The 22,363-nt window shown below is 65.9% G+C and overlaps 9 protein-coding genes across 9 annotated transcripts; 6 read left to right on the plus strand and 3 right to left on the minus strand.

The window, feature by feature from the left end:
* Positions 1–1,818: 1,818 nt before the first annotated feature.
* Positions 1,819–3,030, plus strand: EMIHUDRAFT_108598 (hypothetical protein; the record flags this gene model as incomplete). Its single annotated transcript, XM_005792784.1, has 1 exon — positions 1,819–3,030. One exon carries the CDS (start codon positions 1,819–1,821, stop codon positions 3,028–3,030), a length of 1,212 nt encoding a protein of 403 aa, XP_005792841.1.
* A 1,678-nt stretch (positions 3,031–4,708) lies between these two features.
* Positions 4,709–6,918, plus strand: EMIHUDRAFT_222903 (hypothetical protein; the record flags this gene model as incomplete). Its single annotated transcript, XM_005792785.1, has 5 exons — positions 4,709–5,052; positions 5,260–5,602; positions 5,867–6,179; positions 6,209–6,545; positions 6,813–6,918. 5 exons carry the CDS (start codon positions 4,709–4,711, stop codon positions 6,916–6,918), a joined length of 1,443 nt encoding a protein of 480 aa, XP_005792842.1.
* Positions 6,919–7,197: 279 nt separating this feature from the next.
* Positions 7,198–8,400, minus strand: EMIHUDRAFT_69768 (hypothetical protein; the record flags this gene model as incomplete). The annotated part of the gene is made up of 1 exon (XM_005792786.1): positions 7,198–8,400. One exon carries the CDS (start codon positions 8,398–8,400, stop codon positions 7,198–7,200), a length of 1,203 nt encoding a protein of 400 aa, XP_005792843.1.
* Positions 8,401–8,613: 213 nt separating this feature from the next.
* On the plus strand, positions 8,614–9,842 carry EMIHUDRAFT_222905 (hypothetical protein; the record flags this gene model as incomplete). Its single annotated transcript, XM_005792787.1, has 4 exons — positions 8,614–9,069; positions 9,143–9,433; positions 9,504–9,662; positions 9,813–9,842. The coding sequence occupies 4 exons, from the start codon at positions 8,614–8,616 to the stop codon at positions 9,840–9,842; spliced, it is 936 nt and encodes a 311-aa protein (XP_005792844.1).
* A 516-nt stretch (positions 9,843–10,358) lies between these two features.
* Positions 10,359–11,359, plus strand: EMIHUDRAFT_439688 (Hypothetical protein; the record flags this gene model as incomplete). The annotated part of the gene is made up of 3 exons (XM_005792788.1): positions 10,359–10,501; positions 10,603–10,704; positions 10,792–11,359. Coding segments are annotated over 3 exons (254 nt in total), but the record flags the coding sequence as incomplete, so codon positions are not given.
* Positions 11,360–11,946: 587 nt separating this feature from the next.
* On the plus strand, positions 11,947–12,828 carry EMIHUDRAFT_222907 (glutamine amidotransferase, class I; the record flags this gene model as incomplete). Its single annotated transcript, XM_005792789.1, has 2 exons — positions 11,947–12,256; positions 12,338–12,828. The coding sequence occupies 2 exons, from the start codon at positions 11,947–11,949 to the stop codon at positions 12,826–12,828; spliced, it is 801 nt and encodes a 266-aa protein (XP_005792846.1).
* An 874-nt stretch (positions 12,829–13,702) lies between these two features.
* Positions 13,703–14,641, plus strand: EMIHUDRAFT_108601 (hypothetical protein; the record flags this gene model as incomplete). The annotated part of the gene is made up of 1 exon (XM_005792790.1): positions 13,703–14,641. One exon carries the CDS (start codon positions 13,703–13,705, stop codon positions 14,639–14,641), a length of 939 nt encoding a protein of 312 aa, XP_005792847.1.
* An 878-nt stretch (positions 14,642–15,519) lies between these two features.
* On the minus strand, positions 15,520–17,084 carry EMIHUDRAFT_454281 (hypothetical protein; the record flags this gene model as incomplete). Its single annotated transcript, XM_005792791.1, has 2 exons — positions 16,148–17,084; positions 15,520–16,062 (listed from the first exon to the last, which is right to left on the minus strand). The coding sequence occupies exons 1-2, from the start codon at positions 16,991–16,993 to the stop codon at positions 15,520–15,522; spliced, it is 1,389 nt and encodes a 462-aa protein (XP_005792848.1). The 5' UTR covers positions 16,994–17,084.
* Positions 17,085–19,602: 2,518 nt separating this feature from the next.
* On the minus strand, positions 19,603–19,831 carry EMIHUDRAFT_49215 (hypothetical protein; the record flags this gene model as incomplete). The annotated part of the gene is made up of 2 exons (XM_005792792.1): positions 19,603–19,632; positions 19,709–19,831. Coding segments are annotated over 2 exons (153 nt in total), but the record flags the coding sequence as incomplete, so codon positions are not given.
* Between the last annotated feature and the right edge of the window lie 2,532 nt (positions 19,832–22,363).

The following is a 22,363-nucleotide window of genomic DNA, read 5'->3' on the forward strand; positions in this document are numbered from 1 at the left end:
TCGTCGCGGGGGACGCCGTCCCGCCACTTTTCTTGCAACGCAATATTGGCCTCACGATGCATGTACCAGTCCAGGGATCGATCGTACCCGCATGCCTTCCATGTCTCGAAGGCCTGGGCCGCTAGTCGCTGGACGAGGGGCGGGTCATTCGCGCACAATACCTCGGTAAGGCGCTCGTAGAGCTCGGGCGAGACGGAGCCAAGGGGAACGAGGTCGCCGTGGCTCTCCGTCCAAAGTCCTTGCCCGTTGTGGCCCAGCCAGAAGGCGTCAAAGTCAGCAATCGACTCGACACCTACCCATTGTCCTCGTAGGTAGAGCCCCATGAACCGTGGTCCAGCCTTCTCAAGGAACTCAACAGGGATCGAAATGGGGCAGTCCGAGAAACGGCCCTTGAGTCGGGGGTCGTCTGGGATAACGCCAGCGAAAGACCTGGTAGGGGTCACCGTATCGATGCGTGAAACTGACTTGATTATTGCATATTCTCCGGAGAATTCGCTCTCACGCGTAATCTTGACGCGGTCGCCAATCTCCAGCCCTGAGCCGATTGAGACGCCGTGTGTCGTGTCCGGTCGTGCAGGCGCGAGGGGCGAGAGGCTCGTATGCATGGCGATGACCTCGCCTTGCTCGCCCAAAGGGTCGAGCGGGTTGTCGAATCCTGCGCCCACAGCTAATTCAGCCAAGCTCGGACGCTCGTCGCGGTCGGCAAAATGGTCGACAAAATGGTTGAACTCCTCTGACGTCGGCATCGGCCAGTCACCGTCGAAGGAGTCGGCAGGGTTTGCAGTAGCGACCCCGCCGCTACCAATCTGCACGATCTCCAGGCGGGGGAGGCGGTCAGCGCCGCCTCCCTGCCGGTGCGGGCCGTCAGCGTACACTGTGAAGCCATGCTGCCCTCCCGAGGTCTCTGATAAGAGAAGGTTCCCGGAAGTCTCCACTTTCTGGCGCTTGGCTCGGTCCCCCGCGAAAGACACCTGCGGGGGCGCAAGCGCGCCGCTGACGCCCGAGGGGGCAAGGCGGCTCGCGGCAGCTTCCCATGCCGCCTCCGCCTCTGCGCCCTTGGGTGCGGGCCCTCGGCGGGAAGGGGCTTCACTCGCCGCTTCCGCCTCTACCCCCTGGTGAACCCCCGGGGTGGCCCTGGTGATGGGTAAGCGTGCCTCCTCCTCCCGCGCGGCCCTTGACCCCGGGCCGCCGGGAAGCTCGAGGCCCCCACTCATGTAGCGTCTCTTCACTCGGATGCTCTGAACGGGTTTTTACTTCTCACACCATTAAAGAAAGAAATACAAAAAGCCCCCCCACTTAAATCGGCCAGCCGCCACTCCGCTTGTGGCTCGGCCGATTTTGCCCGAGTGGTCAATTCCCCCCACACACTTACTTAGACGAGACACGATCTCTATCTCAACATATCTCCTTCGACGCCGCATTTCCAAGTTTGGTGCCCGAGTGGTCAACTATGACCAAACTTGGTCGGTTATAACCGATGGCGTCCACTCGATCGAACCTCGAGACCCCAGTTCGAGACCGAGTCTCGAATCTGTGTCATAATGCGGTTCGTATGCGTACGTCCGTGTGTGTGTGTGTGTGTGTGTGTGGTGGGGGGGGAAACACGTGTGAACACAGTGTGTGTGAATTCAGGACGAGCAGCGGAAATCTACATACACTGAAAAAGAAAGCGGCGGTCCGTTGTGGAATGTTGGCTCGTTGGGACGCTGCCAAAGCCCCCTTGTTGCCGACGTACCCCCACCACATCGGAGACCCTCGCCCTTGCTGAGCCACCGCTCAGCACTGGACACGCCCGCTGCCGCGGACGCCCTCGCCTGCATGGACACGCCCGCTGCCGCGGACGCCCTCGCCTCGCCGCCCTCCACGACGAACAAGGCGCCGCGGCGTGCCTACGACGAGGCCAGCGCTGCAGGCAGCAGCGACAGCGAGACCATCTCGGTCGGAAGCCTGACCTCCGGCTTTGAGGTCCGCGCCGAAAACAGCACACGACCAGACGCGACCGTCCTCACCGTGCGAGGGCCCGACGTTGACGGCGTCCTCGCCTCCATGATCGCTTCGCTGACCATCTCGGGCTGCAAGCTGCTGGAGGTGCACGCCAAGACGCGAATCTTCGAAGACACGCTGGAGGACACCTTTGTGGTGCAGGTCAAGGACGGCGGGGGACAGGTCACGGACGACCACCTCCAGGACGTCTCGCAGCGGCTGCTCGCCGCGACCAAGGACCCGCTGCAGGCGCGCTCGCCCGAGGCTGGCGCGGCGAGGCTCCAGCACGATACGTCCGGGCCGGCGCCTGCGTGGGAGGACCGCGGCACCGCGGCGACCCTGCCGAGGGGCCGCCGGCTGACGCTCCTCGCCTGCAAGAACTGCCAAAAGGCGCGGACGGCCTGCACGGACCAGCGGCCGTGCCAGCGGTGCACGCGGCTCGGGTTGCAGTGCGAGGGGGAGGCGAAGCCGGTGCGCCGCGCCTGCGACCAGTGCAAGCGGGCCAAGACCAAGTGCGACCTCAACGACGCGATGCCCTGCGCGCGCTGCGTCCGGCTCAAGCTCGAGTGCACTGCGGGCGGCAGCTGCAAGAGGCCACCCGGCCTCGAGGAGCCGCACGGACCGCCGCAGTGGCCCGTCGCATGCGCGACCGCCGCCGCCGCCGCCGCCGTCCAAGCCGCGGCGACGACGGGCCCTGCGATGACTGCGACAGCTCCGACCCTGGCCACGGCGGCGGCTCCCGCGCTGGCGGTGGCGGGTCCGGTGGCAGGCTCGGCGGTGAGGACGGTCGACCTTCCGGCGGCGGCGTGCCGCGACAGCCTCACCGCCGGCGAGGCGGCCGCCGCTCTGGACAGGCTCCTCGACCAGCCGCCGGCGCACGAGCTCACCGTCGACGAGCTCTCCCTGCCCGCCCTCACCGAGCTCGCGCTGCCCGCCCTCTTGCCTCTCGACAAGGCCGCGTCCCCGGCGGACCCCGCCGTCCCCATGGAGATCCTGAGCGACGAGGGACTCGACGCCTTCCTCTCGGCTGCGCTAGGCGGCTCTTGACGCACCCGAGCGTGGGATGGCGATCCGGGTCTAATTATTGCTGCCCCCCCACCCCCTCCCCTCCCCCCTCCCCGCGGGCTCTCTCGGGCGCCCCACCCTCTGAGTGCGATCGGGTTGAGGACTACTCGAGAGCCCGCTTAGATCACCGTTGTCCAGTGCTGTCTGTGTCTGCTGTCTCGCGTTGTGATGTGTGGGCCTCGGTCGCTCGCCCTCTGAGTGCGATCGGGTCGAGAATCGAGGCCGGGCTCTGCTGCGCAGCTCAAAATCCAAAATATGTCAAATGGCCCCGCACAATCGTTTACAAGACGAAGGAGATATCTGCTCTCGAGTCTCGTGTCTCTCGAGGGGAAGAAACACAAAAACTCATAAGCGGAATGGAAGAACTGCACACAGAGGCCGACAACAAAAACAATCCAGAAGAGAGCAAAGAGGCGCCCCCCCCAAGGGCCCAACTTGCCCCCAACCGCAACCCCGCGCGCACCGCCACCGGCTCCGGGCGGTACACACACACACACACACACACACACACACACACACACACACACACAACAACGTTAGAGTTGTTTGGTATTGCTAAAAATCTCTCTCACACACACACACACACACACACACACACACACACACACACACACACACACACACACACGGTTTTTGCTGCTCTCCGCTGCCGTCGTTCGCGCTAGCTGGCCTGCGAGGGCCGTCGTCCTTTCCGCACAGGGATTTTCAGAGGAGAAGGAGGGGTGTTTGAGGGTGTTAGCCTCTCCCATCTTTGCCCTCGGGCTAAAAGAATTTTACGGCGATAAGCAAGAAAGAATTTTACAAAGTCCCGTGCCCAGTGTCGAGCAAGAAAGAAAATAGAGGATAGAGCGGCAAGGGAGGGATGGGAGGACGGCACGCCGCCACCACACAGGCAGGGATTTTAAGGAGAGGAGCCCTCGAGAGCTGTCTGAAAGAGATGTAGGACCTTCCTTTTAGGTCCGCCTCTCACACCCTCACTGTCTGCGATGTGAGCTTCTTGGTTCTTATCAACGTAGGATTCCTAGCTGTGAAGGACGTATTTTCTTCTCAATAACAAGGCTGTGACCACGAAACCGAGACCCCTACCCCCCGCCCCGATCCCCCCACCCCCTTGCTCCCCTCCCCCCCCGGGACGGCCGAAGAGAGGCGCCCGTGGGGACCCCGCAATTCCCCTCCCCCCTCGGAGGGGGCCGGACGGAGGCGTAACCCGAGGGCCCCGCTCTTTCCTTCGCATAGCGGCCACTCTTCGGATCGCTGGTCGAGCGACCCGGGGGATGCCCCGCGCGCCTGACCCAGGCGCGAGAAACGAATCTGCGAGGCGCGGCCGCTCATGCGGCCCGATGGGGAGGAACGGGGCGGACTACGGGGATCGGCTTCTTACACCGCCCTTCCTTGCAGCGAGCCCCCTCCAATCCACCCGCGCTAGGTCCAGAGCGGCGAAGGGGAACTCCCGACGAACCCTGGAACTAGGCCAGTCGGAGAAGGAAGGGGCAACTCCGTGCACTGACGGTCGGCCGTCAGAAAACACGCCTGCGTGGATCGCGTCACACCAAGCCTCGCTACCAACGCGGCCCAAGGATATCCACCTCGAGTACCTCGAGAGAAGGCTGTGAATCGGAAAATCTCGGACGGCGACTTGCGCTGCTGGTCGCCGCTACAGATGCTTTTCGGACCGCTAGGGACAGGTGCCGTTGGTGTCGTGCTGCTCGCCGCCGCGCTCCACCTCTACACGAGAGTCTCCGCCGAGCTGCAGCGGCGGCGTGGCGGCGGCGGCGCACCCCAGCGACTCCCTTCTGTGGCAGAGGAGGAAGGCGAGGCGAGTGTGGCCAAGTCTGCGCCGCTCGAGTCCGAGTCCGCGGCCGACCCCTCGGCCGATCTCGAGCCACGTTGCGGCGTGCTGCTCACGGCGGCGCTTGGCGGCGCGGGCGCCTTGTACCTGCTTGCATTGGCGGGCGTCACCTCCGCAACAGCGGGCGGCACACTCGTCCATTACTCTCTCACCGCGTACCACCCTCGCCCGCCGCCGCCGCCGCCGCCGCCGCTGCCACCGCCGCCGCCGCCACCGCCGCCAGCCCCGCCGGTGCCGTCGCCACCACCGCCGTCGTCGCCTATGCCGTCGCCCCCGCCGCCCCCGACGGCGCCCCCGCCGTCGCCGCCACCGCCACCGCCGCCACCGCCGCCGTCTGAGCCGCCGCCTTGGCGCGTCGCCAGCTTCTTCGTCGTCGGCGATTGGGGCTTCGACCCGGGCATGCACGTGTGGCGCGGCGCCGAGGCGGTCAAGCAGCGCTGCCAAGGCCTCATCGCGGAGCACATGCGGCGCGAGGCGGAGGAGCGCGGCGACGTGGCCTTCGTTGTCAACGTGGGCGACTCCTTCTACCCGAGCGGCGTGAGCAGCGTCGACGACCCGCAGTGGGAGACGCGGTGGGCGCAGCAGTACGCGCAGCTGCCTCGCCCGCGGAGAGGCGCCAACGCCGGCGAGGTTGTGCCGTGGTACAGCGTGTATGGCAGCCACAGCCTCTCGCAGCGCGACCTCGCGACTGATGAAGTAGTCATCGTGAGAGTGGTGAATCAGGCAACCACGACCTCTCGCAGCACGACCTCGACTGCGCGTGCCGCGCGGACGCGACGCGGTGCAACCAGGTGCGGGCGCACGGCGCGCAGCGCGGCGCGCCAAACATGAGCTGGTATATGCCCGACGTCTCCTACTTCGCGACGCCCGTGCGCGGCTCGCCGCTCGAGCTCGTGGCGCTCGGCTTCACAGCGCGGGGCCGACGTGTGCAGGTAGCCGTCCCTGAGCCTCCCGGGAGCCCGCCCACAGGCGCTCGACTTCAACGCGGCCGACGCGTCCAAGCTCTGCACGTGGGTTGCCTGCGCCAAGGAGAGGTGCGACTCGTGGGACGAGCAGTTCGACGCCGCGCGCGGCTGCACGCAGGCGGGATGCGCCGCCAACCTCAGGCAGCGGGAGGCGGCGGCGGCGGCGCTGCTGCGCGCTCGCGTCGACGCGGCGGCGAGCGAGGGCCGCTCGCACCTGCTCGCCTTCTCTCACTACCCGGTCGACTACTTGCGCGGCCGGTGGAGCGCCGCCGGCGACGCGCTGCACGGCCGCTCCGGGACAGCCGCGAGACAGAAGCGTCTTCACGGCCACGCGGTGCGGATATAGGCGAGACGCTGGGCATGCTGCGCGACCGGCGCGTGGCGCTGGCGTACTTTGCAGGCCACCGTCACGGGACCGAGAACAACACTGGCCCGTTCTCGGAGCCGGCGCAAGCCTTCACGCTCGGCGGCGGCGGCGGCTGGAGCTGCGACGGCGACCAGGGCTACCTCGTGGGCGAGGTGCTGTCGGACGGGTCGTGGGACAATTTGCGGCTCGTGCGGATGGAGCGGAGCGAGTGCTGCGGCCCGCCACGCTCCAAGGCGGCGTGGGACGCTGGCTGCCTCGCGCATTCGGACTGCGACCAGGCGCGGATGAATTGGGACTTCAACTCCTGCTGCGCGGCGTACGATTGCGAGCTCAACGGCAACTGCGGGGCGGCGGGGGGCGGCGGGGGCGGCGGGGGCGGCGGGGGCGGCTGCAGTGGCAACGGCATCGACCCGTGGGGCGGAGGCACATATGTGGACTGCTGCCCAGGGATGGTCAAGATGTTGGAGGGTGGCCAAGAGGTGTGCCGAGTGTAGTCGCTATTCGGTGTTCTCTCCTCTGGACACAGCGGGGTGTACTGTGTGTATGAGAGACAGACGAGAGTGCGGGTGCGTCATGCACAGAGGGTCGTGTACTTGCGGTCGTGTGCGAGTGGCTATTATTCGGCTTTTTATGTGTCTCTTACCAACCAGAACCACGAGCAGAGACCAGAGTACGCATCTTACTGTTAAAGATAGAAAGGGGTCAAAACCAAAAAGATGAGCGACCACGGTCCACGGTCCACGGTGGCCGCACCGTGGGGACCAGCGAGAGGAACAGAGGTCGCCCCCGCCCCCTAGCCCGCCCCCGGCCCGGCCGTGCCCCGACGCACACGGGCGACCTTCGCTTGGACGGCCCATAACTGAAGGAAAATGCCCAGCGCCAGACTGCTCAACGTATCTGATGTACATGCACTCTCTCATCGCGTGTCTTTGTCCATATATCTGCGAGTCGTACCACGTAGGCTCTGCTTAGGAGATGACACAACCGCAGCCCTCGGCGGCCGGCTCGGCGGGTCCCAACAGAGCGGAGAAGGCCTTCTTCTCCTGGCCCTCCTTCAAGAGCGTGACTGGCAGCACCGACGGTCGCTTCCACTTCTTGAGGTACAGCTGGGCGAGCATAAAGGCCGTCGTGCGGGCTTCCCTTGGCGCGTCCTTGCCGATCCAGCAAAAGCACTGGAAGCCGTCGTCGAGCAGCATCACGCGCGAGCTGTCAAGGCGCGAGGAGGGCGGTGCCTTGCCCCTCCACACGACGCGAAAGTGTGGCGTGTCTCCGTCGGCCGTCACCTTGAGCAGAAGCGGCTCGAATGCCTTGACGTCGCCGTCGCTCCCGCCGGCGGACTCGTCCTGGATGGAGATTCGGCTCACTCTGAGGCCCAAAAATCGCCGCTCGCCAGGCAGGTGCCGCCAAAAGCCGTGATTGGAGCACTCAGGGCTCGTGCCATCACCCTCGGGCGTGCCCTCATCGAGCACCTTTGTGTCTCGGTGCTTGTCCTGCTGGAGCAGCCGGCAGAGCTCAGAAGCCTTGGCTCTCTCGTGGGCGCTGGACTCCTTGCCGTTCCATTGGTAGATGCACTGCGGCGTGTCCATCACGTAGCAGTCCCCGGAGTTCATCACCGTTCTGCTGAGCTTAACCTGTCGCATGGCGACGTTGCCAGCCAAGCCCTTGATCCGCAGCAGCACGGGCTCGCGCTCTGCAGCATCGTCGACGTGCTTGAAGCCGGAAGCGGTGCCTCCGGCCAAGTAACGCAGTCCCTGTGGGAACAGCCTCGCGAAACGATCGCTCTCGCCGCCCTCGACCTCGCGATACTGCACTGCGCGGCCGCTCAGCTTGTCGTCAAGCTCCACCGTCTTGTAGGCCGCCGTACCGTATTCGTCTTGGGTCGATTCGCTGCCGATCCAAAAGTGCACGTCATGGTCAAGCTTCATCGAGGCTGGGTCCTTGAGGTATGTGCGCAGCACAATATACGAGTCGCCGCGGTGAAAGCGACCGTACTTGTACTTGGGCCACGGCACAACCTTGAACTGCTCCATGCGCCAGACTTGTATTCCCGCGCTTTTCCCAACGTCGATCCATTGCGGCTCACCGTCGGCTGCGGCCGCCTTGCACTTCCTCTCGATCTCTGAGCCAAAGTTGGCCAGGTTTGTGTCCTGCCAGTCGAGCTGCTTCGGCATCACCTCTCGGCCGGCGGCTTGCTTCAGCTGGGTCGCTTTTAGGCCTTTCAAAATAAGAAATGAAAGCAAATAAATAAACAAAGAGCTGGACAAATACCAAATTCCAAATCGCAAACATAGAAACCCAAACACAGGCGGCGACGTGGCATACGAGCTCATAGGAGAAGGAGGCGCACAACTTCCAAGGACGCACGAGCGAGCGAGACAGCAGCCATGACGATGATGATTCAGCGCGTGAACGCCAACTCGCCGGCACAGGCCGTGAAGAGCCGCGCACGCGGGCCGACGATTACGCAGCTGCGTGCCAAGCAGGCCGCTCTTGTGGCCGCATCCGAGCTCGCGGCTTCGAGTGATGCCGAGGCGAGTGTGGTAAGGCACTTGCCCGTTGACGAAGCCAAGCGGTGGGCAAGCGGCAAAGGCCGCAAAGTGGGCTTCGCAAAAGCACGTGCCACCTTCCGTGGCGGCGGCACGGGAATCGCGGCGACGGCGGCGAAGCACGACTCGCTCATCAAGAAGGCCCGCTGGCGCGGTACCGAGCAAATTGCCCGGGAGACTCCGGCGGGCTCTGTGTCCGTAGTGACGATGCCGCACCGCAAGGACTTCGCCTCCGACAAGGAGCACCAAGTGAAGTTTAACCTGTGGCTGAAGGCGGACGGCTTCAAAGGCAAGGTGCGCAACGGGGCGGTGAGGGAGCCAGAGCACCTCTCCTCGCTCGGGCTCACGCGTGTGTGGATCCATGTAGGAGCGGCAGCAGCGGGTGGCCGCGCAGTACGAGAAGCGCGTGCTGACCATGAACGCGTGGGGCCAAAAGCAGGGCTACCCGCCGTTCTGCGAGGTGGTGACCCAGGAGGACGGCTTGGCCAATCTGCAGCTCATTGTTGACAAGGTGCGCGGCAAGGAGGTGCCGCGAGTGCCGGCGTGCCCGCCACTCGACGCGAGCCTCCTCTTGCTCGGCGTCGTCGCGCTGGGCGACCGCATCGACCGCCCCAGTCAGCGCGCGTGCGACCGGCTGCTCCGCCTCCGCCGCCGGCGCGTCGGCCTCCGCCGTCTCGACCGCCTCGGTCTCCTCGACAGCAGGCTCAGACTTGCGGCCCGAGAGGTAGTCGACCACCTGGCCCAAGATGGAGGACGACTTGACCGGCTCGGTCGGCGGAGGCACCTCGTCGGCCGCCTCGGCAGGCGCCTCCTCGGCTGCGCTGTCCTCGGCCGCGGCCTCTTCCTTGGGCTCCTCTGCAGCGGGCTCCTCCGCCTCGGGCGTCACGGTCGAGGGTGCAGCCGCCGCGTCGGCGGCGGGCGTCTCGGCGGGCGCGACGTCGGGCGTGGCGACGACGGCGGCGGTGTCGGCGGGAGCGCTGATCTGCTCCGGCTGCATCACCGGGTCGGCGATGTTGCTGGTCGACTTGGAGCTGCAGGCCCCCATGGTTCGCTTGCGTGTGTTGTGATCGGCTGACTTCCTTGGGTCGTGCGTCCTTGGGAACGTGGCAAGTTTGCCGGCCGCCGACAAGTTTTTTGGGCCCTGCTGGGGGTGGACTCCTTGAATCCCCCCCCCCCCCCCCCCTTTCCCAAGAGAAGGGGGAAACCCCGGCTGGTGTGCCCTGAGCCCCTGACCAGGCTGCCTCCTTCCTCCATCGTGCATCGACGCGAAACACTCGAAAACACAGATGCCACACAAATCACGTGTGGGAGAGAGCTTAAAAGGCTACACACGCGACACGGGCACGGCTCGCGCTAGCTCAATCGCTGCCCGAGAGAGTTCTTTTTATTTATCTCCTCCAACTCTTGCTTGAGGGGGTTTGTCGGGTTGCGAGAAATGAGTAATGAGTAATGAGTTATTATGAGAAGGTGCTATGCTTTTTTGGCATTTTGGGGTACAACCGGAGTCCGGAGTCCGGAGGGCGAGAGAGTTCACGGCATCGCTCATGGAGATGTGCATCACACGTGGCGGCCGAAACAACCGCAATCCCGTAGAAATCGTCAAGACACTTGGACGACTGTGACATCCTCACCTCTCGCTCACCGCTCCAACTCTCGCAACCATGGGCAAGGGCAAAGGACAGAAGGTCATGGACTTCGACCTGGCGACCGCGATGACGAAGAAAGAGTGCGCTCGCCCGCCCGCCCGCGCGCCCCCTCGCGCGCCCGCCGAACGCTTCGGCGCCGAGCGCTGCTCTGCTACTCAGCCGCGCCCCCCCCCCCCGGCAGGAACCGCAAGCTGACCAAGATGGAGTGCATGGTCAACTACCACCTCGCCCGCGTGCCCTTCTGGAACGGCAAGGAGTCGGTCGCGATGGCGAACGCCGAAAAGTGCGCTGCGCAGCCCCAATCCCGCTGTCTGCCCTGTGCCGGGCGCGGGCCGCGCGCGCGAGCTCATGCCCGCTCCCCCCCTGCCAGGACCCGTGAGATGATTGCCTCGCTCAAGACCAAGGTGAAGAACCGCTGGGAGGAGCAGAACGGCATTTACTAGTGGGAGATCCCCGCCAAGCGAGCGCGGCGCGCAGGGAGTCCGGAGAAGTCGCCGCGGGGCCTTTGGCCGCGCGGCGGCGCCCGTTCCTGCGTGCCGCACCTGGCGCTCGATCGTGACGGGCGTGTGGGGAGTCCGGAGAAGCCGCCGCGGGGTCTCGGCCTCGCGGTGGCGCCCGTTCCCGTGCGCTGGAAAGTCCGGGCATGTGCCCTTGCTTGTGCACCCTTCTGTTTGCATGTTATCGCGATGTCTCTGTGGATATGTGGCTGAGCCCGGGCCTTTAGGGAGGCCCCGTGGTGGTCGGAACGGCATGACGTGTACCAGCGAGGGGGGCGTGCGCAGTGTGCGATTGCGCGCTGTGTGCGGTAGCCTCTGAGCTCTGATGTGAGCTCTGTTTGACGGCTGGTTGTCTCAGTCCGGCGTTAGTTGAGATATCGTGTTGTATTGATCTTTGTATAGCATTTTGTAACTTGTAGTGTCGCAGCGTCGAGCGTCCCCCATCAACCACACCGGCACGCAGCCTCGCACCTCGCAGCACGCAGGCACACCGGTCTGTGTGCTCTGAGAGCTCTGTAGCAGCTAGCACCACCAGCAACAGCTTGACCTTGTGCTTGTCGCTTGTGAGTTGTGTGTGTGGCTGTGGCTGTGCGCTGTGCGCTGTGCCGCACAGGCTGTGGGCCTGTATCTCGCCTGTGGGACTTCCCTCTCTTGGACGTTGGAGTCACCTGCCTGGCAACCCTGTCCTAGACCCTGTCTGCACGTCTCGCGCGCGCGTGAACAGGGCTCCAGGCCCCAAATGACGTGTGAGTGTTAGAGTTGTTTGGTATTGCTAAAAATCTCTCTCTCTTGGAGATGGAGTGCAAACTTGGCAACTCACACAGCCCGCCCGGACCTACCTAACAGCAAGACGCACAAGCACAGACAGTCGAGAGACAGCCACCACAGTCAGAAGTTGGTAACTCCCACCCAAGATAGACCCAAGAACACCTCGAACGAAAGCCCGCGCAGGCGCCGTGCGCAACATCCAGCACGCAGTGGCGGCGGCGGCGGCGGCGGCGGCGGCAGCCGTCGCCGCAGCCATTGCCATGCGGCACGCTCTTCGCTGGTGGAAGAGGCCGCGCCTCGCGCTACTCAACCCGGTCGTCCCGACCTCGGCCTACAGCCTGAGCGTAGCTAAGATGCTGCGTGAGCTCTGCGACGCGATTGATTGTCGCGTCGCCATCCACGAGGTTGACGTGGCGTCGTCGCCCTTTGACTCTGCCCTCATCGAGCACTTTGACGGCTTCATCATCCCGGGTTCGGTGGCGTCCGCCTACGACAAGGCGACTTACCCCTGGACGTCGCATCTGGAGGCCACCATCCGCCGGCTGCATGCGCGGGGCCGACCGATGCTTGGTATCTGCTACGGCAGCAGCGCTCTGCCGCCGCGTGCTGTCGACCGGTCGTGAGATGGACGCGTGGGTTTTGATGAGATAGGGCATCAGATCATCTCGCAAGCGCTGGGCGGCCGCGTCGAGCACAACTCCGCTGGCCTGCAAGCGGCCCGCTGCGAGTTTGATGTGACGGCGCTCGGCGCTTCCCTCGGCTTGGGCAACGGTACGGCGGCGCTGCAATACCACCACAATGATTGTGTCACACGGCTTCCTCCGTGCGCCGCGAACCTCGGCTGCAGCGCGAGCTGCCCGGCTCACGCCTCGGCACTGTTCGCCTCGCCCACCACCAGCCGAATGGCGGTGAGTCGCGGCGTTCCCGCCGACCCGCCGATCGGGATTACGCTGCAAGGCCACCCCGAATTCTCCACTCCCACCGGCGCCGCCATCCTCCTCGACATTCTGCACGGCGAGGAGGGCGGCGCCGAGCGCTACGGCGACTCTGCGCGTGATGCGGACGGGCGCACGGCGGCGCAGGCGCACAAGATCACGCGGGCGGTCATGGGTCTGCTCTGGCCAAAGGCATTTGCCGAGTGAGGAACGAGCGCGCGCGGGCGGCGCACAGGCGGCGGCGGCGGCGGCGGCGGGAGGTGGGAGTTGACCATGCACTCCATCTTGGTCAGCTTGCGGTTCCTGCCGGGGGGGGGGGAGGGGCGCGCGGCTGAGTAGCAGAGCAGCGCTCGGCGCCGAAGCGTTCGGCGGGCGCGCGAGGGGGCGCGCGGGCGGGCGGGCGAGCGCACTCTTTCTTCGTCATCGCGGTCGCCAGGTCGAAGTCCATGACCTTCTATCCTTTGCCCTTGCCCATGGTTGCGAGAGTTGGAGCGGTGAGCGAGAGGTGAGGATGTCACAGTCGTCCAAGTGTCTTGACGATTTCTACGGGATTGCGGTTGTTTCGGCCGCCACGTGTGATGCACATCTCCATGAGCGATGCCGTGAACTCTCTCGCCCTCCGGACTCCGGACTCCGGTTGTACCCCAAAATGCCAAAAAAGCATAGCACCTTCCTCATAAGCGTAACTCATTACTCAATACTCATTTCTCGCAACCCGACAAACCCCCTCAAGCAAGAGTTGGAGGAGATAAATAAAAAGAACTCTCTCGGGCAGCGATTGAGCTAGCGCGAGCCGTGCCCGTGTCGCGTGTGTAGCCTTTTAACATGCCTTTTAAGCTCTCTCTCCCACACGTGATTTGTGTGGCATCTGAGATCTGTGTTTCGCGTCGATGCACGATGGAGGAAGGAGGCAGCCTGGTCAGGGGCTCAGGGCTCTTGGGAAAGCGGGGGGGGGGGGGGGATGCAAGGAGTCCACACGCAGCAGGGCCGAAAAGACTTGTCGGCGGCCGGCAAACTTGCCACGTTCCCAAGGACGCACGACGCAAGGAAGTCAGCCGATCACAACAAACGCAAGCGAACCATGGGTGCCTGCAGCTCCAAGTCGACCAGCAACATCGCCGACCCGGTGATGCAGCCGGAGCAGATCAGCGCTCCCGCCGACACCGCCGCCGTCGTCGCCACGCCCGACGTCGCGCCCGCCGAGACGCCCGCCGCCGACGCGGCGGCTGCACCCTCGACCGTGACGCCCGAGGCGGAGGAGCCCGCTGCAGAGGAGCCCAAGGAAGAGGCCGCGGCCGAGGACAGCGCAGCCGAGGAGGCGCCTGCCGAGGCGGCCGACGAGGTGCCTCCGCCGACCGAGCCGGTCAAGTCGTCCTCCATCTTGGGCCAGGTGGTCGACTACCTCTCGGGCCGCAAGTCTGAGCCTGCTGTCGAGGAGACCGAGGCGGTCGAGACGGCGGAGGCCGACGCGCCGGCGGCGGAGGCGGAGCAGCCGGTCGCACGCGCGCTGACTGGGGCGGTCGATGCGGTCGCCCAGCGCGACGACGCCGAGCAAGAGGAGGCTCGCGTCGAGTGGCGGGCATACGCCCTGGCGGCGGGAGAGGCGGGCCTCGCTCGCGAGATGAGCGTCACGCCAGAGGAGCTTGCTGAGGTCGAGGCACGGCTCGCCTACAGCCACGCGGCCGCGGCGGCCGAGGCTGCCGAGGCTGCCGAGGTCGCGGCTCCGGAGCCTGCGGCCGAGGCTGCGCCTGAGGCTGCTCCAGAGGCTGCTCCAGAGGCGGCGCCCGAGGCGGCGGTCGAGGCGGCGCCCGCGGTCGCTCCCGAGGAGGAGGAGGGGCCACCGACGCTGATCCAGAAGCTGTCCAAGGCCTTCTCGAGCCTCCTGCCCGCCGCGCCAAAGTGCATGCCCTCCCGCCCCGCGCTTGATGAGGAGCCGGCCGACAGCGACACGCCGGCGCCTGCCGAGCCAGCTGCAGCGCAGTGGGGCACCAAGCGCATCAGCCAGCAGCACTGGAAGTAGCTAGAACCGCGCCATTGCGCGGCGCGCGGACTCGAGTATTGACCAGAGCAGTGTATCGTGGCTATGTTTTATTCAGTTGTACGGGGGTCTGATGAGTCAAAGATTACGGGGTACATGTCGACGGCTCTCTGCATTCTCTGTCGCCTTTCGACTCTGGTCTGGCTCGAGGGCCGTGTCTCTCTCGGTGTACGTACTCTCTCCCTCTCCCTCTCCCTCTCCCTCTCTCTCTCTCTCTCTCTCTCTCTCTCTCTCTCTCTCTCTCTCTCTCTCTCTCTCTCTCTCTCTCTCTCTCTCTCTCTCCGTCTCCGCGCTCTCTCCCCCTCCCCCCCCGGTGTACGTGGAACGTGGTTTTAGCTTAATTGGAGAAAAGGGAGAGGGGTGTGTTCTCTCTCTCTCTCGGTGTACAATACATCGCGCACACCACACCGAGAGAGAGAGAGAGAGAGAGAGAGAGAGAGAGAGAGAGAGAGAGTACTCACCGCGACTTAAATGAGCGAGAAAAAGGACCCCTAGAACGGCTTCGCGCCGGCTTGAGAACGAGCGCGGCGCCATTTGCTGACGACACGAACTGGCGTCGCCACCCACGGTTGCCTACTTCCCTCGAGCACTTCCTGTGTGTGTGTATCTACAGACCACACAGATCACAAATTCTCTCGTCCTCAGAACCCGAGCCAAACAGGGACACACACATGATGACGCCCGTCCCACAACTCACAGAGAGTCCAGGCGAAACAGACAGGCGTTCTCCCACCCCGCCCCCTAAGGTACCACCAAACACAACACGCCGAGGAACCCTCGCTCCAGCTCCATGCGACGTAGCACCGTTCTCACTTCCGTTCGACCGTGGGTTGCTCCTCGTTGTGTGCTGCCAGCGTCAGTCAGCTGCGTGACAAGCGCGACGGTCCAGCTGAAGACGCAGTCGATGAAGGCAAAGAAGCCACGCCAAAGAGGTCGCGCACGTGGCTGGCGAGGCAGGGCGGCTCGGGCACCATGCGCGGCCCCATCGCGGCCGCACCACCGTAGCACGCGTCGAGCCATATCTTGAGCTCGTGCAGATGGCCGCCCTTGGCGAGGCGCAGCAGCGTCGCGTCGTGCTCGGCGCGCTTCGCGAGGAAGGCCTGATAGTCGATCTGCGCCGCGCTCAGCTGCTCTTGCGCGGCGATCGCGCTGGGGCGGGCGTCCTCGAGGCCATCGGCGGTCTGGCAGAGCTCGACGAAGAGGTGCATGCGCGTCGCCACGTCCAGCGGCACGCAGACGTGCGTCGGCTGCGACGCCGGGTCGACGCAACGCGGGCAGCAATCGAAGCCGCAGCTCCGGCAGCCCGCATACATGCCCTCGATGGGCTGGAGGCAGAGGTCGCAGAAGCGGCGCTCGCGCTGGGAGCGTTGGAGCGAGAGCGGCTTCTCGCAACGGCTCATGACCTGCCCATAGACACGACGAGAGTGGTGAAGCAGGGATGGTGAGACTTCAAACAGCGGGGGGGCGCCCGGGTTTCGATCCGTGTACCTTGGAGAGGAAGTCTTGCTTCTCGTCGTCCTCTTTGGCCGAGTTGCCGAGCAACCCGCCCGCAAGCAGCCCAACCAGCGCCGAGTTGTGCATATTCTCGACGGGGCCGAGACGCACGCCGGTGGCGGTGGCGAGGTGCTGGTCGATGAAGCGGAACAGGGCCGTGTTGGCAGAGCTGGCCGACTCAGCATTGTGGCGGCGCAGCTCGTGGTCTTGGAAGAGCTGTAGGTAGACGTTGGTGAAGCGCCGCTCGGCGTCGGTGACCATGCTGACGCTGGCTTGTCGGAGGGCCTGCGACTCGTCGGACTGTGGGAGCGCCTTGCGGCAGAAGGCGGCCGCCTCTTTGCACGCCTGCTTCTCGGTCTCGGAGTGCTCGCGCTTGATGACGCAAGCGCCGTGCTCGGTGGCGCGGGCGTGGAGCTGCGCCAGCGGCAGCAGACCGAGAAAGGCCGCGCCGCGAAGGGCGTCGATCTGATAATCGGCCGGCGCGACGAGGAGAGCCGAGCACATTGGCGCAGGCAAGGCCAGCCAGGCGCACGCATTCTCCGTGCAGACGGACTTGTGATCCTTGCTTTCGACCGGCCGTCCTAGGATGTACTTGAGGGCATCCTCTGTGCATTTCAGGCCCTCGCGTTTCTCGATCTGCTTTCCAAGCGCGGAGCCACGCAGGATTGCCACCTCGGAAACGCATCGAAAGATCACGCTGCGCTTCCCGAGACCGAGCATCATGGTGCAGGTCTCGCGCGGCGTCAGCGTCTCACAGATGTGGAGCATGACCTCGTGCGGCAAGTCGTGGATGACGACAGACACGGCACGCCGCTGCGAGAGGCGGCGAGCCTGGCTCATGAGTGAGGGAGGCACCCCCGACCCGGTCCAGTCCGGTTCTGTCTCCACGCGCGAGTGCGGGCGGCTGTAGACGGCGCTGACCGGGCGCTGACCGGGCGGGGTCCTCGAGTAAGGGTACCGGCGACGGCATCGATGTTGTCCGCCCGAGCGTGACTCGCCCCTCCACGATTTGCCGTCCACGGCCAAACCGATAACCAGACAATGAACATCGCACATCGGTCATCGCGCTCGTCACCGGCAAATTGAGAGAGGACGAAACAACGAACGCGACGAGAGACTACGGGGTGTGGAGGGTGAGTTGACCAGGGGGTTGTGAGCCGGGCCCTCCTGCTCGGCTCCAGCCGGTAAACAAGTCTTGTCATCAACAGAGTAGAAGGATCTGACCTCGGGGCCGATGTGACCAAGCGCTGGTAGCGTGGTTTGACCTCACACCCATGGTCTCACAGTGTGCCGGCAGTCGCCGAGCAGTGTCGCTCACACAAGCCGCAGCACAAGTGACTGAGGGCCAGTGAGGGGCGAGCCCATCGCATGTCACAGCTGGTAGCCCAAGGCACGGGACCAAACCCCAAAATGGTTTAAAAAGGGGGATCTGTGATTTCAAAACTGTGCAGGGAGTGTGTGAGCAGCAGAGGAGCTGCTCTCCAGGCTTCAGGCGCAAAGAGCTGCATGCCACCGAAGGCGCTGTCGAGGTTCGCCGAGCGCGGCGCAGGTTGGGGGAAGCCGCCACCGACGAGCGCGTTGGACTTTTCACTCCGGACAGAAAACGCGGCACAGCGGACGGTGCGGGGCGTGCCGCAAACCTTAGCGCATAGCGCATAGCGGCGAGGCGCGGGACCGGGTCTGTGGCGAAGTGGGTCGCGTCCCACGATTTATCCACTGGGACGAGTCAATTCATTCACTAGAATGACTAGAAAGGGCACCCATGGGGGGTGATCGCACGTCAACCCAGCATCCACACCCTTTAATTACTCTACGGCTCAAGAGAACGAGCCGAACTATACGGGGCTGGCGACCCACTTGCTACTCTCCACGCGCACCCAGCTCCAGGCACTCCTCCAGCTGCGACACCTGGTCGAGCAAGCCTGTCCCCACGAGAACTAGGCCTATTGTAGCGGCCGAATCGCGCGCGGTGGCGAAAAGGTTGGGGCCGGGCTCCGACCCGATCGCCTCGCAGATGCGCTTGAGCCGCAGGGGGAGGGGCGTGGTCGCCGGTGCCGCTGGCGCCACCGGCGTCAGAGCGCTATTGCGCTCAGGGAGGGGGGAGGCGATCCCAAGGAAAGACCCGCCCCCCTCCGCCGCCTCCCGCGCCGCCGCCTCCCTCTCCTTCACCGCCGCCTCCTTCGCCGCCCTCCTCACCTCCGCCACCCGGCGCGACTCCACCGCCCTCCTCCTCGCCGCGCCAGCCACCACCGCCGCCGCCACCGCGGCCCTCGCCGCCCTCCCCGCCGCTCGCCCCTTGGCTGCCGCCACCGCCTCGTCCGCCTCCGCCGCCGCCGCCGCCTCCGCCTCCGCCGCCGCCGCCGCCCTCGCCGCCTCCTCCGTCGCCAACACCACCGCGGTCGCCACTCTCCGGCTCGGCTGCGCCACCCGCACCGAACCCGCGCTCCCCGCACCCGCCGCACCCGCCGCACCCGCCGCCGCACCCGCTGTCGCCACCGCTTGGACCTGGCCGTCGGCCGCCGCCGTCGCCCGCGCTCGCGCTTGGGCGCCCGCCGCCACCTCGGCCTCCGCTTGCGCGATAAGCGCCCGCTGCCTTCTCTCCTCCGTCGCCTGGGCCTCCCGTTCCCTCACGAGCCGCGCCGCTGCCGCCGCCTCGGCGCGCGCCTGCCTCTCGAGCCTCTCCCGCTTCTCGTCACGTGCGCGCTCGGCCGCCGCCGCCCGCTGCTGTGCGACGAGCTCGGAGAGGGTGAGCGTCCGAGACGCCTCCTCCGCTGACTCCTCCTCCTCTGACGACGACTCGTCCACAACCTCCGCATTCTCTCGACTGTCTGCCCGCGAGGGCGGTGGCGCCGGCTCCGACGCCTCCGCGGCGGCGGCGCCCTTCCGCTTCGGCTTCCCAAACCCGTTCCTCTTCTTCTTGTTAGCCTTCTTGGCGGGCGCGGGCGCCGGCGCCTTGCTGGCCTCCTCCGAGTCAATCAGCTCCGCGGCGAGCCTCTGCCTCCGCTCCGCCTGCGCGCGGCACGGATGACGGGGGTAGGAGTTGTGTGTGCACTAGCCGACCGGTGCCGACGGTGCCGGTCGGTGGTGTCTGCGCGCCTCTGCAATGTCCTCCGCCGCTGCACGCAGCGCCTCCTCCGCCTCGGCGCACCGCTCCTTCTCCTTGGTGCGCGCGCTCAGCTTGGCCAACGCGCGGCGGCGCCTCTCCTCGCGGCGGGAGAGCGGCGCGCTCGCCGGCGCGTCACCCGCGTCCAGCAACGCCTCCTCAACTGTGCGAGGCCGGGCCGGCTCCGTCGGCGGATGCTCTGGCGACCGTGGAGGCGAGGAACCGGCAGCCGTCGGCGGCTCAGTCGGCGGCTCCTCCTCCTCTGCGCCTACAGAGCCGGAGCCGCCATCGCTGACCTTCGTTCGGGGTGCGCATGCCCGCCGACCACGCCCTCGCCATGGTAGAAATCGATCACGTCGCCATCCTCCATGTCCACCTGAATAGGGTCCGGCGGGTCATCGCGTGTGGTCCAGCGCCGCAGGCGGAAAGAGGCCAAGGGCGGGGCGCCGCACCTCGGCCGGCGTTTGGTCGCTGCGGAGGCGCTCGCCATCGAAGACGAAGCGGACCTCGTCCTCGGCCTTGCCTTGGCGCTCGCAGAAGGCGCGCATGAGCTTAGACAGCGGCGTCGTCTTCTTGCACTGCCGAGCGAGGCGCGGGCATCGGCTCGGGCCAAAGAGACGGTGCAGCTGCCGCAGAGGCAGGTGCCGCCGCGGCAGCAGAGGGAGAGAGGGGCGGCGGCACTGGGAGCATGCGGGGGGGCGAGGCGGCGCACGCGCCTTGAAGAAGACTTCTGCGCCGTCCTCCCACGCCCCCTCCCCGTTGCCGACGCCGGTGGTGGAGTGTGCGTCGCCCAGCGCGCGGTTCGCATCCGCCGTCCCGCCGTGCGTCGACGGCTCGCCAATGCGCTGCCACCCCGCTGCAGCATCCGGAGGGAGGTAGCGCCTGCGCTCGATCACCTTGAGGTTGATCGAGAGATCTACCTTCGTGTTGATCACGTCGCCATCCGCCAAGTCCGCCTGTGACGGGAGGGGCGGGCCGTCGAGGAGAGGCGGCGCGGCGCAGGGGCGTAGCGGCGCCAGCACAGGGGCGCCAGGGTACAGGGGAGCGCAGGCACTGAGACTGCGCAGGCACTGAGACTGCGGCGGCGGGCGGCTCGCCTCCTCTGGCGTCTGGTCGCGCTGGAGCGGCGTGCCGTTGAAGAGGAAGCGGACGTCGTCCATGGGCTGGCAATGGCGCGCGCAAAAGGCGCTGAACACCTTGGACAGCGGCGTCGTCCTTTTGCACTGCGGAGGCGCAGAGCGGTTGGCTCAGTCGGAGAACAGTGCAGCCGAGGCGCGGCGGACGGGAGGGGCGCGGCGGTGGTGCGGGAGGGGAAGGAGCGCGCGAAAGGGTGCGAGGGGCGAGGGACGGCGAGCGGCGAGGGGCGAGGGGGGTGGCGAGGGGCGAGGGGGTGGTGAGGGGTGAGTGGTGCCTTGTAGAAGATTTCGTTGCCCGCCTCTGTGACCAGCTTGAGGGTGATCTTCGGGACATCAGCGCGTGCCGCCGGCGCGGGTGCGGCGGGCGCGGCGGGCGCGGCGGGCGCGGCGGGCGCGGCGGGCGCGGCGGGCGCGGCGGGCGCGGCCGAGCCTGCCACTGATGATGGTGAGGCGCCCGGTGCGGCATCCTGCACGAGTGCCGGAAGTGGCAACATGACGCCCTGCAGCATCTCCGAAAGTGGCATGCCCGACATCGAGAGGTATGTATCGCACATCTCGTCGCTGTTGAAGGAAGCCTTCACTTTCGAGATCAGACTCTCCGCGGCATCATACAACGTTGCGATACGCCCCGGCTCGATGCCGCGGCATCTATGAACGGCGGCGATTGCATTCGCTACTGCCTGCGGATCGGGCCCATCTTTCGCACGGCCCCGTGCCATTAGGGCCGCCACCAGCGCGTTGACCGCCGCAAGACGCGTTGGGTACTCCGCGTCCTCCTCCTCCCCCGCTGCCGCTATCTGCGCCTCGGCCAGCGCCATCCTGGCCACCATCCACCTTTGGGTTCCTTCCATGAGCCCATCGGGGAGGCTTTCCCCGAACGCCTCCCGATACAAGTCCGCCGCAAGCTGCCGCGGAGGCAGTCGAAGATTGAGTTGTGAAACACGCTCCTCCGGGTCCGCCGCACCCTCGGCGGCATCGCCGTTGCCGACGCCGGCGGTGGAGTGTGCGTCGCCCAGCGCGCGGTTCACATCCGCCGTCCCGCCGTGCGTCGACGGTTCGCCAATCCGCGCGGCGCAGCGGGGAGCTGCAGCAGCAGCAGCATCCGGAGGGAGGTAGGGCCGCAGCTTGAAGATCCGCGCGCGCATGTCCTTGGTGGACGTGTCGTCCACGCCGTATTGCGGCGCGGACGCCTCGCTCTGCAGGCGAACCGTGACGCGGCCCTCGCTGTAGTCGCCGATGACCCGCGCGATCCGGCCGTTTAGCTCGGCTCGATCGAAGCCGTCGAGAAGGACGAGTCCGTCGCGCAGTCGGCAGTCGGCAGGGAGGTGGGTGTCCGCGCTCGCTCGGCCGCCGATGACATGGATGATCTGAGCCAGCATAATCTCGGTGGGGTCCCGCGCGCCTTCCATCGCATTTCGCCAGGCGCTCAGCAGCGCCGGCAGCGCTCGTTGGAGGGCGGCATGCGTGTCGAAGAGGTCGACGCTGTACGCAAAGTACGCCGTGAGAGCATCGTAGGCCGCTGCGATCGCGCCCACTGAGACGTGCTTCTGCAGCTCGTTGCAGAGTTTGTGCCACGACGGCTCGATGCCGTTTACGATGGCCTCAGCGACGTATGTGTGGATTGTGTCCTTGCAGCCAGCCTCAACCAGCGCTGGCTCCAGATCCTGCACCGCAGCGGGACTCGCCGGGTAAGGGAAGAGGGAGAGCCTGGCCATGCTTGGCTGCCCGAGGTTGGGAGGAAAAGAATTTTACAACCACTCCCTCGCACAACACTGGGCACGGGACTGGCGCGCACTGGTACTAACACAGGAAAAGAATGTCGTTGCATGTGGTGTCGGAGAGCTCTCGAGGTCTCGACGGGCAGCCTGACCCCTCCCCACCGATGTGTATTTTTTCTCTGCCCGATTGCGCGGTGCCTGCAAAAAAGAATCTGTGCGCTGTTAGCTAGTGAGCTCATACGCCGCCAAGTGC

This window comes from Emiliania huxleyi (assembly GCF_000372725.1).
Source record: "Emiliania huxleyi CCMP1516 unplaced genomic scaffold EMIHUscaffold_105, whole genome shotgun sequence".
Lineage (NCBI taxonomy): Eukaryota > Haptophyta > Isochrysidales > Noelaerhabdaceae > Emiliania > Emiliania huxleyi.